At 50.8% G+C, this 13,614-nt stretch overlaps 1 protein-coding gene across 2 annotated transcripts in view; it reads left to right on the top strand.

Moving 5' to 3' along the window:
- Positions 1–13,614, top strand: part of HIPK2 (homeodomain interacting protein kinase 2) — a 438,745-nt gene that overhangs the window by 254,829 nt on the left and 170,302 nt on the right. For both annotated transcript variants that reach the window (XM_078673112.1, XM_078673119.1), the window contains exon 3: positions 288–411. In XM_078673112.1, coding sequence (XP_078529238.1) covers positions 288–411 — 124 coding nt within the window. The remainder of the gene's footprint in view (positions 1–287; positions 412–13,614) is intronic.

Below are 13,614 nucleotides of genomic sequence, written 5' to 3'. Positions count from 1 at the left end.
TGATGTAGTCCCTGTGTTCATATACTGGCTTGTCACATCATTGCAGTGCCCTGTAGGCCCTCTGCCAAGAGGTCGTATGGATGTTTCCATTGATGTCTATAGCAAGGATGTGCAGTATGTGCGTCACAGCCCCCAGAGTCCTCTGCTCTTTCCGCTGCTGCGGAGCTGCGTTGACCTCTCATCTTCTGTCACCTCCCACAGGATGGAAGTGAACGTCAACCACTCCTCGGCTACTGTGCTACACCAACCCCCTCCGCCAATAACCTCTCCTCTCCTATTTCCCACAGGGCTCCTGAGATCATCCTGGGCTTGCCGTTCTGTGAAGCTATCGACATGTGGTCGTTGGGATGCGTCATTGCGGAGCTCTTCTTGGGATGGCCCCTGTATCCCGGCGCTTCTGAGTACGACCAGGTAAGTGACTCCCTCCTGTGTCACTGCACGGGAGCACCAATCGCAGCAATGTGAAGAAAGGGAGAGAAGGTGCTCCTGAATAAACTCAAGATATGCTCCAAAATGGCTGCCATGTGGTTGTATGACACAACCACGCTTTCCTTTCCCACGCTTTCCTTAACAACACGGGCGGAGGCGGAACAATAAATGCTTCTGAAACACACATTACATTTACTACGCAAGTTGCTGCAACGACTTGCCTTAGGGGGTCGCTGGACTTTGGAATAGTATAATTTACTATTCAAACTTCAGTCCCTGCAACAGTAGGGAAAGCGTTGGACTTTAAAGTCCAACAGCGCTTTACCTAATGCATGTCGTTGTAACGACGTGTATTGTAAATGGAAAGAGTGGTTCAGACGCATTCGTTGTTCCGCCCACGTTTCAATGGCAACGCCTTGTTCGACGGTCGTGGTATTTACTGCTTCCCGTGGCATGTAGATCAGTGGTTCCTAACCTGTGTCCACAGAACCTGTGGCTTTGTGTACCCATACCACCTGCAATCATTCTTTTCTCGCAATATTCATAAGCATTTTCAGCTAACAAGGCTAACAGTTCTAGCAAGTTATAATAATACTTTACTTGTAGTGACCTGGTGATTTGTGAATAGAACTTGGGTCTTATGCAGGCATTCAGGCTTTCTTGCAGAGGAAAGTGGATGGGCTGAGTTCATATAGTGTAGGCTTATTTGTGTATTTTTGTGTAATATTGTTCAGGTACAAATCGTAGAAATAGCTGGAGGTCCTTGGCTTCCAGCAATGGTTCAGTGGGGTCCACAGAGATCACAAGGTGTGGAGCGCTCTGCCCGAGGATTTGCGTAAATGCTCCAGTCTGTAATGTTGGGACCGCACTGTTGCGGTCTAGTTGACAAGCGCACGTAGCCGTGCGCATACGCGGCGACGTACTACGCCGCGTACGCTATAAAAATAAAGGTGGGCGTGCCCCCGGGTTAGTCGGGACCACGCGTAAGACTGAGACAAGTGTCCGCGTGAGTCTTTGCATAGCGCGCCTCTTACATGCGCGACCCCAGGTCACCAAAGACCTGACAATGGCGACGAGGGTTGTTTGACCCCACGCTGTGCTCCTCGCAGCTCCGACCTGCCATCCAGTACCTCCGGAGCCGGCCCGGCTCCTGCACGCGATCCTGACGGGCCCAGATGAGGCCCTGCCCTCGGCTCTGGTGAGGTGTGGCGACACGCTCGCTCCATTGTGCGCCCTGCAGCTTGTACACCTGGCGTCTCCTGTCCCCGACGAGCACGGTGGGTAGAGCACGGTGGTGCCCCCACGGAGTCACTAGGCCGCGCCACGTGCCAGTCGGCGCCAGACCTGCCGGCGGTGCCACGCCCCACGAGGGTGTGGCGAGGATTCCGGGAGAGGGAGTCCTCCCCAGGCCATCCAGCGGACACCTCCAGACCGGCCCAGGCCGACGACCCTGAGTGCCCCAGGAGAGAGCTGCCCTACCCGCGCCACGATGACGGCCATACCCCCAATCGAGCCCTTTGTGGTCGACGGTGCGCCTGCATCTCTAGCGCCCAGATGGAAAGACTGGACGGAGCGGCTGAATTTCTACTTTGAGGGTGCAGGGACGGCGAGGGACCGGCGCAGAGCACTCCTCCTCCACCTAGGAGGTAAGGACATTCACCGTATTTACAAGACCTTGACGGAGGCCACGCCACACTCCTATGTCACCCTGCTGCAGGCGCTCAACGCCTATTTCGAGCCCATGGCCAGCAAGGACTACGAGAGGTTTCTCTTTCGCCAGGCCAGGCAGGAAGCTGATGAATCTCTTGATGCCTTCCACGGGAGACTGAGAGAGCTCGCCAGCACCTGTGGTTTCAGGGATGAACAAGAAGAGATACGCGGCCAAATAATTCAAAACTGCTACTCGTCCGACCTCAGGGTCAAAATCCTCCAAGAAGATGGGAAGCCCCTTGCCGAGATCCTGAAACTGGGCCGCTCCAAGGAACTATCGCGAGCGAGAGCGTCGCACATGGAGGCGGCCTTGCACAGGCCGGTAAAGAGTGAACAGGTCAACGTAGCAGAACAAGTGAATGTCGTCCGACCCAAACAACGGCCGTTCGGAGGAAAGAAGCCACAAGAACGGCGGAAAGACTGCGGATACTGTGGAGGTACACCTCACAGAGCGAAAGACTGCCCAGCAAACGGCAAGAAATGTGGCGCATGCGGGAGGATGAATCACTTCGCCTCGGTATGCAGATCCTCTAAACCAAAGCCGGAAGCAGCACACGCCATCAGAGACAGCCCGGAGAGCGAGGACATGGATGACGACGTCCATGATTACCCCATACACTATGTCTTTGCCATCGACCATCCGGCCAGGAAGAAGAAGCGTCTCCCAAAGTGTCGAATAAGAGTGAACCAGCAAGAGGTGAGAGCCACCATAGACACGGGAGCCTCAATAGAATTGATGGCAGCAGATGTGTACAACCAACTGCGTGACAAGCCAACCCTATGTAAGGCGAAGATCCGGGTATTTGCCTACGGACAGAAAACCCCAATACCACTCATCGGGTGCTTCCAAACTGAAATCTGTCATCAGGACAAGAAAGTCCCCTCCACCATATACGTGACGAAAGAAGGGAGCGGCATGCTACTCAGTGGGAGGACAGCCGAAGAACTGCAACTTATCTTCTATGCCATGGCAGTCCTAGAGGATGAACTAGATGCCATTCTAGAAGAATTTGAAGACACGTTCCGAGGCATCGGATGCCTCAAAGGAAAAGAGGTATCGCTGCACATAGACCCTTCCATCCAACCAGTGGCCCTCAGACACCGGAGGATTGCGTTCCACCTCCGGAAGAAGGTGGAAGAAGAACTCGAAAGTCTAGAGAGACAGGGAATAATCGAGAAAGTCGACGGGCCCACGCCCTGGGTGTCACCGATCGTGGTAGCAAGAAAGCCTAAACAGCCAGGGCAGGTCCGCATATGCGTGGACATGCGCCTGCCCAACGCAGCGGTGAAGAGAGAGCGTCACCTGACACCTACCATCGACGACATTCTGAGTGAACTCAATGGCGCCAAATGGTTTTCCAAAATGGATCTCCGCTCAGGTTACCACCAGCTGCCCCTACACCCAGACTCCAGGTACATCACCACCTTCTCCACCCATGTGGGTCTACGGCGATACCGCCGCCTCAACTTCGGCATATCGAGTGCTGCGGAAGTTTTCCAGAATACTATACGTGAGGTGCTCAGCGGACTCCCGGGTGTACTGAACGTCAGCGACGATCTGCTAATATACGCCCAATCTGTGGAAGAACACCACCAGAGGCTGAGAGGGGTTCTGCGGAGACTCAAAGACTCGGGCCTCACCCTGCACCGAGAAAAATGCCAATTCCTCCGCAACACCATCAGTTTCTTTGGATACACCTTCTCGGACAAAGGCATTGCTCCCGATCCAGAGAAGGTCAAGGATGTACAGGCAGCTCCCGCCCCAACCAACATCTCTGAGGTGCGGAGCTTTCTAGGGATGGTTAACTTCTGTGGTCGCTTCATCCCAGATCTCTCTAACATCACCCGACCCCTCCGAGAGCTCACGAAGTCATCCACACCCTGGCAGTGGGGCGAAGAACAGGATGAAGCATTCCGCAACACCAAAGCGGCCCTATCAGCAGAGAAGACACTCTCCTACTTTGACCCCTCCAAACAGACCAACATCGCCGTCGACGCCAGTCCATTCGGCCTAGGGGCCGTCCTCACGCAACGTCAAAATGGAGACGACTGGGCGCCGATCGCATATGCAAGCCGGTCTCTAACGGAGACAGAACAGAGGTATTCTCAAATAGAACGGGAAGCCATAGCGATTCACTGGGCGTGCAGGCATTTTCACATGTATGTATATGGACACCCATTCACTGTCTCGACGGATCACAAACCCCTCATCCCACTGTTCCGGGGATCAGTCTCCAAACCACCCCCCAGGATTGAAAAATGGATACTGCAGCTGCAGGAATATGACTATCTGCTAGAGTTCAAACCGGGAGTCTCTAACCCAGCGGATTTCCTCTCACGACACCCAAGGGCGGCCACCCCAGGAGAAAAAGAGGAGGCAGAGGATACGGAGTCATATGTGAATGCAGTGGTTGAGAGGTCCAGACCACTCCCCATGAGCCTGGACATGATCATCGAAGCCACCAGGAATGATGAGGTTTCCCAGATTGTGTCGAATGCCATACGCACGAATGAGTGGAAAGCTCTCCACGCATCGCTAGGCAAGAGAACACCGCAAGCGAAAACAGCCTTGGAAGCATTCTTGAGGGTCAAAGATGAACTATCAGTGGACAGTTTAGGGTGCATACTAAGGGGACCGAGAATCGTGATGCCTTCAACCCTCACCCAACAAGCCGTTGCGCTTGCGCATCGAGGACACCAGGGAGTGGTGAAAACAAAGAGCCGACTTCGGGCAAAGCTGTGGTTTCCTGACATGGACTCACAGGTGGAACGAGCCGTCAAGGAGTGCCAGTGGTGTCAAGCCGCGGGACTTCCAGAGAGCCCGCCCCCGATCATCACAGAGGCTGGCCCGGAGAAGCCGTGGGAACATGTGAGCGCTGATTTTGGTCACTTGCCAGATGGGAGACACATGCTGGTCATTATGGATGACTACACAAAATATCCAGAGGTGGAAATAATAACGTCCCTCACCGCAAAGGAAGTGATCGCCAAGTTCGAGAAGACAATTGCAACCCATGGCATCTTCGAGAGAGTCAGAACTGACAACGGACCCCCCTTCCAAAGCCAGGAGTTCGCGGAGTATCTAACAGAGTGGGGGATACAACACAGGAAAATAACACCCAGGTGGCCACAAGCAAACGGAGAAGTAGAGAGGTTTATGCGCACGTTAAACAAAACCATCCGAATTGCCCATGCGGAAGGAACGTCTGTGGAAAAAGGGATCTACTCGTTCCTCAGAGAATACAGGCTGACACCACACCGCACCACAGAGGCAGCACCCGGTCCATCCACGATGGGACGCATAATCCGAGACACTCTCCCAAATCATCACACCTGGAACCCCACCAGTGCAGAGTCATGGAGGACTGCGTCCAACAGGAAGAAATCTAATGACTACGCCAGCTTCCGGCGTAAATCCAAAGAATCATCCATTGCGGAAAATGACTGGGTCTATGTCCGGGACAGGTATCCAGGGAGCAAGTTCCGGCTCCCGTTTGAACCCCAACCATGGACTGTCACGGGCCGCAATGGAACCATGATCACTGCCCAACGAGGAGGAGAAACAGTCACCAGGAACGTCTCGTTCTTTAAGAAAGCCGTCAGCCCGAGGAATGACCTGCCTGACGCCGAGGGAAATGGAAAGTCACCCGTTCGGCCGGAATGCAACCAAAGTCCGCCGGACTGCGTAGACCAGGAATGGAATAACAGCCCAGCAGAGGAGACACGTGCCTCTGCGACGCCCAATGCCGCTACGCCTAGGAATTCCCAGAGTCCCCGGAGCCCTGGAGCTCCCAGCAGTGAACCACCCCGGAGAGTGCTATTCCGTGGGGAAGCGGCTGGCTACGGACTGAGGAGAAACCCTGCGCCTAACTCCCAGATGGCCGATTATGCAGTGGGCTGATGATACTCGGAGAGACTAGAGACTGGTAACAGGCCGGATGGCCGTGATCTTTGTTATTTGTTTGATCTCCATACAGTTGCCATGTTTGCTGCTGCTGATATTTTGTTTTATATTAAAGGTGGAAAGGAATGTAATGTTGGGACCGCACTGTTGCGGTCTAGTTGACAAGCGCACGTAGCCGTGCGCATACGCGGCGACGTACTACGCCGCGTACGCTATAAAAATAAAGGTGGGCGTGCCCCCGGGTTAGTCGGGACCACGCGTAAGACTGAGACAAGTGTCCGCGTGAGTCTTTGCATAGCGCGCCTCTTACATGCGCGACCCCAGGTCACCAAAGACCTGACACAGTCTTTCTCGGTTCAGGAAACTCCTGAAGACTGAATTATTCCATGACTGATTTTCCCTAACTGGTTCTTTGCCTCCTCTGCAGCGCTGAGATACTCCTTCGGGGTTGATTCCACTTTATAGATCCCATACAAATACGAGGTAAAGAACATCTGCAGAACCAGCGTGATTTCCACCTCACAAAACAATTGTGCAGAACACTATACCAATGAGTCTCACGCAGTGCACAACCTGTTACATGCAATATCACTAGCCCCTTCCGGTGCTCATGACGAGCTCAGCTCGTCATGAGGCACGGCGCTCGTGTGCTCATGGCGAGCTGAGCTCGTCATGACCACACCCGTTCCCGTGGAACGCTCAGCACAGCACGGGAATTATCCCCGCGTGTGAGCGTTCCACGGCTCATGACAAGCTGAGCGCGTCATGAGCACCGGAGCGCCGTGCCTCATGACGAGCTCAGTTCGTCATGAGCATGGACGAGGCTAGAGTACGGAGTTCCATAAATAATTGTGTTTTTAGCACGTTTTTAAAGGTAGAATAGGTGGGATGCAATCTTAGCTCTGCTTTCAAAGCCTCCGGCTCAGGGCCATGCTTACTTAAACCCATGCCGAGCCAAGCCCCTGAATTCTGCACTAACTGAAGACTCCCAATGCCACGTTTTTGCACCATCAACTTTTCACATCTCAATACCTGTCTTCCGTGCTCATGAGTTTTAGGCCTTGCTCGGAATTTTGCTCAATTGAAAAAAAATTGAACAGTTGCACAACACAAACTGAAGACTTACCCATATCTTATCACCAGTCTTTCGTCTACCCTCTGAACTTGTTTTCAGACACTCCTTGTTTGCTATTTCAGGTCTCCCTGTGGCGCCATTTACTGACCAAGTGTGTACTGCATGTCCTTTATAGCAATTCACCCGTCTGATCTACCAGCCCTTTGTTTTCCGAGTATCAGTACTCATTGCTCTCCTGCCATATGCAACTTCCTTGCCCATTCTGGCTCTCCACCCACCCGTCCCTGGCCATCCTTTGTTCATCTACCCTCTCAATCAACCCTGAATTCTTTGCATGGTCATCAGCTCTTCTTAAACTCTTGCCTGCCCTGCCACAATCGTCTTGGCCCACCTTTTTGACCAGCCACCATAGTTTCTCTGCCCACCTGTCCACTCTGCCCTACTGTACTGCAATTCACCCTGCCAACCCACCACTGAGCATCAAAAAGACCCATCCATGTTACCATCCCATCTTGCTTGCTTGCACTGTCTATTCACCTTGCCTTTTTTCCTGCTTTTGTCATTTTCCACTGCTTTAGAAACAATTTGCCTATGTTACACAAGCAAAGCAAAATTATGTTGGTTGTTCAATAGCAGCAATGTTGGAAAGATGCAGCACTTACAACATAGCAGAATTAGATACAACTCTCAAAGTGCAGAAGCACAAAATGTACACGCATTTACAAATTGTTGATAAATTATCGCTAACCCCAGGCAATATTTCTAAGCTGCAATAAGATTGCTAAAATACTGTTATGTTTATTGTTTTTATAACAAGTAGTACTCCCTGGTGTGTTATCGCCAAGGCTCGTTAGTCTTATGACAAAGCCTTCCTGTCTGTGAAGTACCCCAAGTATTAGTCATTTTTTAGCAAGTTCCCACACATTAGTGACGACTGGGAAAGTAAATATCTTCAGCTTGCAGAAGGGTTTGTGAAAGAATTGCTGGCCCAGACGACTCTTTGATAGGCCATGTAACTTGGCGAGGCTTCTTTATATTTTATACACTATTGGGACAGAAACCTGCACTGCGAAGAGTTGCAACTCACCAAGGAAGACACAGCACTACGACATTGTGTGAGACTCTTAAAAAGGGACTCTGTAATGGCAGTAAGACAATTTACCACCCATTCCCTTTCACTTTCCTTTGTGCACCTCACTCCCCTGCACCCACCAAAACTAAGGTATGTCTCTAGGTATTGTGACCTATTTCCTTATTAGTTAACATGAGGGCTTCATTAGAAATGTGAAACATGGTGTACAGTCTTTACGTTTAAGTTAATGGAGGAACTGTCAGCTGGTAAAATACATACATGCATGTCAATAGTATTATTTTTCTCAGGGTGTCCTTGGGTTTAGGCCTGGCCTGAGCTCGTGGAGTTCTGCTGTCCAGTGACTAAAAAATCCAGCTGCGCTACGCTGAGGTCCGTAAGCGGCAGAGTGCATTACGCTAAGCCGTTCGCGCTGTAAAATCAGCACGAACTGCGCCACGCGCAGCACAAGTTAACGCTGCTTATTTCTGCCGCTCGAGTAGATAGTCTACTCGAGCGTCAGCTTCCTCAACGTGAACAGAAGGGTTGTCAACGCAAGCAGTAACTGCCATCCGTGACTGCCCACGTTGAGAAATCTCGCCAGTAAGTGGTCTGGAGTAAGATTTTGTTTGCTCACTTTCGCCAACCTAATACTGGGGAGCGAGGAACACACTCAGTGGAGCATAGCAAGGTGGAGTTTTTCAGAACTTCGTGCTCTGCACGGAGTGGGAAAACGCTGCAAACTCTGCGAGCGGAGCAGAATTTTACGGCCAGGCCTACTTGTGTTACCCCATGTTGAGATTGGGGAGTGCTGGATGGTTGGAATTACCTTACCAGTCGAGAGAGCTCTGCATTTTACAATTGTTTTAGCTGCTTAGGTATAAATAACGGATCACTGAAAGAATATCGACGGACAGAATATCGACCATCAAAAATATCGTTCAGAAAATATCGACAGTCAAAATATCGAGTTTCTATCTACAAACAGGTAAGTACAAAAATATCGAGTTAAAAATATCGTTTACAAAAATATAGTTGTAAAAAATATCGTATTTACTAAAAACAGTGTTAAATTAAATTAATATTAATAATTAATTACTAAAATATACTTAAAATTACTTAAATTAACTTATAATAATTAAATAATTAATGGAAGTTAAATAAATATTTTTTTATTTCATATTTATTAAACATATATATAAAGTAATAAAATATAATAAAATAATACCCAAAAACTGAAAACTGACCCTGAACCCTAAAAATACCCCTTTACCCAAAAACTGAAAACTGACCCTGAACCCTAAAAATACCCCTTTACCCAAAAACTGAAAACTGACCCTGAACCCTAAAAATACCCCTTTACCCAAAAACTGAAAACTGACCCTGAACCCTAAAAATACCCCTTTGCCCAAAAACTGAAAACTGACCCTGAACCCTAAAAATACCCCTTTACCCAAAAACCCAAAACTGACCCTGAACCCTAAAAATACCCCTTTACCCAAAAACCCAAAACTGACCCTGAACCCTAAAAATACCCCTTTACCCAAAAACCCAAAACTGATCCTGAACCCTAAAAATAACAAGCATTGAAAATGCAATAGGTCTCGCAATAGAAGAGTTTGACCTTTTTTGTTTTGCAAATGGATGAGTGGCGTTGCGTGGATGAGTGGCGTTGCGTGGATGAGTGGCGTTGCGTGGATGAGTGGCGTTGCGTGGATGAGTGGCGTTGCGTGGATGAGTGGCGTGTGTGAGTGGCGTTGCGTGTGTGAGTGGCGTTGCGTGTGTGAGTGCCGTTGCGTGTGTGAGTGGCGTTGCGTGTGTGAGTGGCGTTGCGTCGATGAGTGGCGTTGCGTCGATGAGTGGCGTTGCGTGTGTGAGTGGCGTTGCGTGTGTGAGTGGCGTTGCGTGTGTGAGTGGCGTTGCGTGTGTGAGTGGCATTGCGTGTGTGAGTGGCGTTGCGTGTGTGAGCGGCGTTGCGTGTGTGAGTGGCGTTGCGTGTGTGAGTGGCGTTGCGTGTGTGAGTGGCGTTGCGTGTGTGAGTGGCGTTGCGTGTGTGAGTGGCATTGCGTGTGTGAGTGGCGTTGCGTGGATGAGTGGCGTTGCGTGGATGAGTGGCGTGTGTGAGTGGCGTTGCGTGTGTGAGTGGCGTTGCGTGTGTGAGTGCCGTTGCGTGTGTGAGTGGCGTTGCGTGTGTGAGTGGCGTTGCGTCGATGAGTGGCGTTGCGTGTGTGAGTGGCGTTGCGTGTGTGAGTGGCGTTGCGTGTGTGAGTGGCGTTGCGTGTGTGAGTGGCGTTGCGTGTGTGAGTGGCGTTGCGTGTGTGAGTGGCGTTGCGTGTGTGAGTGGCGTTGCGTGTGTGAGTGGCATTGCGTGTGTGAGTGGCATTGCGTGTGTGAGTGGCGTTGCATGTGTGAGTGGCGTTGCGTGTGTGAGTGGCGTTGCGTGGATGAGTGGGGTTGCGTGGATGAGTGGGGTTGCGTGGATGAGTGGGGTTGGAATGCAATAGGTCTCGCATTAGAAAAGTTGTAGTTATTGGTCTAGTAAATGACATATATTATTTATTTTTTGGTTGTTAAAATTGCTAAATTGATGGCTTTGTCATTTACAATGCCAATAGTTATAACTTTCGCGAATGTGACACCTATAGCATTTGGAATGCAACATGTTTTGTATTTACGTGACTTATATGGCAGCTCTGGTCGTTATGCCACATCTCTAGAGAGCAGGAGAGTGCAGCAGGGGAGAGGGTGAGGGTGAGGTGTTGAGGGTGAGCGAGGGTGAGTGAGGGTGAGTGAGGGTGAGGGTGAGTGAGGTTGAGGTGTTGAGGGTGAGTGAGGGTGAGGGTGAGTGAGGGTGAGGGTGAGTGAGGGTGAGGATGAGGGTGAGGGTGAGGGTGAGTGAGGGTGAGGAGTTGAGGGTGAGTGAGGGTGAGGGTGATGAGGGTGAGGGTGAGGTGTTGAGGGTGAGTGAGGGTGAGGTGTTGAGGGTGAGTGAGGGTGAGGGTGAGTGAGGGTGAAGGTGAGTGAGGGTGAGGTGTTGAGGGTGAGTGAGGGTGAGGGATTATTGAGGGTGAGTGAGGGTGAGGGTGAGTGAGGGTGAGGGTGAGTGAGGGTGAGGGCTTGAGGATGAGGAGTTGAGGGTGAGTGAGGGTGAGGGTGAGTGAGGCTGTGGGGTTGAGGGTGAGTGAGGGTGAGGTGTTGATGGTGAGTGAGGGTGAGGGTGAGTGACGGTGAGGCGTTGAGGGTGAGTGAGGGTGAGGGTGAGTGAGGGTGAGGAGTTGAGGGTGAGGGTGAGTGAGGGTGAGGGTGAGTGAGGGTGAGGGTGAGGTGTTGAGGGTGAGTGAGGGTGAGTGAGAGTGAGGGTGAGTGAGGGGTTGAGGGTGAGGAGTTGAGGGTGAGTGAGGGTGAGGTGTTGAGGGTGAGTGAGGGTAAGGGTGAGTGAGGGTGAAGGTGAGTGAGGGTGAGCGGTTGATGGTGAGTGAGGGTGAGGGTGAGGATGAGTGAGGGTGAGTGAGGGTGAGGGTGAGTGAGGGTGAGTGTGAGTGAGGGTGAGGGGTTGAGGATGAGGTGTTGAGGGTGAGTGAGGGTGAGGGTGAGTGAGGGTGTGGATGTCTGTTGCTTGTGGATGTCTGTTGCTTGTGGATGTCTGATGCTTGTGGATGTCTGATGCTAAGCATGTCTGATGCTTGTGGATGTCTGATGCTAAGCATGTCTGATGCTTGTGGATGTCTGATGCTTGTGGATGTCTGATGCTTGTGGATGTCTGATGCTTGTGGATGTCTGATGCTTGTGGATGTCTGATGCTTGTGGATGTCTGTTGCTTGTGGATGTCTGTTGCTTGTGGATGTCTGTTGCTTGTGGATGCCTGCCGCTTGTGGATGCCTGATGCTTGTGGATGTCTGCTGCTTGTGATGCTTGTGGATGTCTGATGCTTGTGGATGTCTGATGCTTGTGGATGTCTGATGCTTGTGATGCTTGTGGATGTCTGATGCTTGTGGATGTCTGATGCTTGTGATGCTTGTGGATGTCTGATGCTTGTGATGCTTGTGGATGTGTGATGCTTGTGGATGTCTGTTGCTTGTGGATGTCTGTTGCTTGTGGATGTCTGATGCTTGTGGATGTCTGATGCTTGTGGATGTCTGATGCTTGTGGATGTCTGATGCTTGTGATGCTTGTGGATGTCTGATGCTTGTGGATGTCTGTTGCTTGTGGATGTCTGTTGCTTGTGGATGTCTAATGCTAAGCATGTCTGATGCTTGTGGATGTCTGATGCTAAGCATGTCTGATGCTTGTGGATGTCTGATGCTTGTGGATGTCTGATGCTTGTGGATGTCTGATGCTTGTGGATGTCTGATGCTTGTGGATGTCTGATGCTTGTGATGCTTGTGGATGTCTGACGCTTGTGGATGCCTGCCGCTTGTGGATGCCTGATGCTTGTGGATGTCTGCTGCTTGTGATGCTTGTGGATGTCTGATGCTTGTGGATGTCTGATGCTTGTGGATGTCTGATGCTTGTGATGCTTGTGGATGTCTGATGCTTGTGGATGTCTGATGCTTGTGGATGTCTGATGCTTGTGGATGTCTGATGCTTGTGATGCTTGTGGATGTGTGATGCTTGTGGATGTCTGTTGCTTGTGGATGTCTGTTGCTTGTGGATGTCTGTTGCTTGTGGATGTCTGTTGCTTGTGGATGTCTGCTGCTTGTGATGCTTGTGGATGTCTGACGCTTGTGGATGCCTGCCGCTTGTGGATGCCTGATGCTTGTGGATGTCTGCTGCTTGTGATGCTTGTGGATGTCTGATGCTTGTGGATGTCTGATGCTTGTGGATGTCTGATGCTTGTGATGCTTGTGGATGTCTGATGCTTGTGGATGTCTGATGCTTGTGGATGTCTGATGCTTGTGATGCTTGTGGATGTCTGATGCTTGTGATGCTTGTGGATGTGTGATGCTTGTGGATGTCTGTTGCTTGTGGATGTCTGTTGCTTGTGGATGTCTGATGCTTGTGGATGTCTGATGCTTGTGGATGTCTGATGCTTGTGGATGTCTGATGCTTGTGGATGTCTGATGCTTGTGATGCTTGTGGATGTCTGATGCTTGTGGATGTCTGATGCTTGTGGATGTCTGATGCTCGTGATGCTTGTGGATGTCTGATGCTTGTGGATGTCTGATGCTTGTGGATGTCTGATGCTTGTGATGCTTGTGGATGTGTGATGCTTGTGGATGTCTGTTGCTTGTGGATGTCTGATGCTTGTGGATGTCTGATGCTTGTGGATGTCTGATGCTTGTGGATGTCTGATGCTTGTGATGCTTGTGGATGTCTGATGCTTGTGGATGTCTGATGCTTGTGGATGTCTGATGCTTGTGGATGTCTGATGCTTGTGATGCTTGTGGATGTCTGATGCTTGTGGATGTCTGATGCTTGTGGATGTCT

Source organism: Lissotriton helveticus, chromosome 1_1 (assembly GCF_964261635.1).
Source record: "Lissotriton helveticus chromosome 1_1, aLisHel1.1, whole genome shotgun sequence".
Lineage (NCBI taxonomy): Eukaryota > Metazoa > Chordata > Amphibia > Caudata > Salamandridae > Lissotriton > Lissotriton helveticus.
Note: the sequence above shows the minus strand (reverse complement) of the source record. Positions and strands in the feature narration are given on the sequence as shown.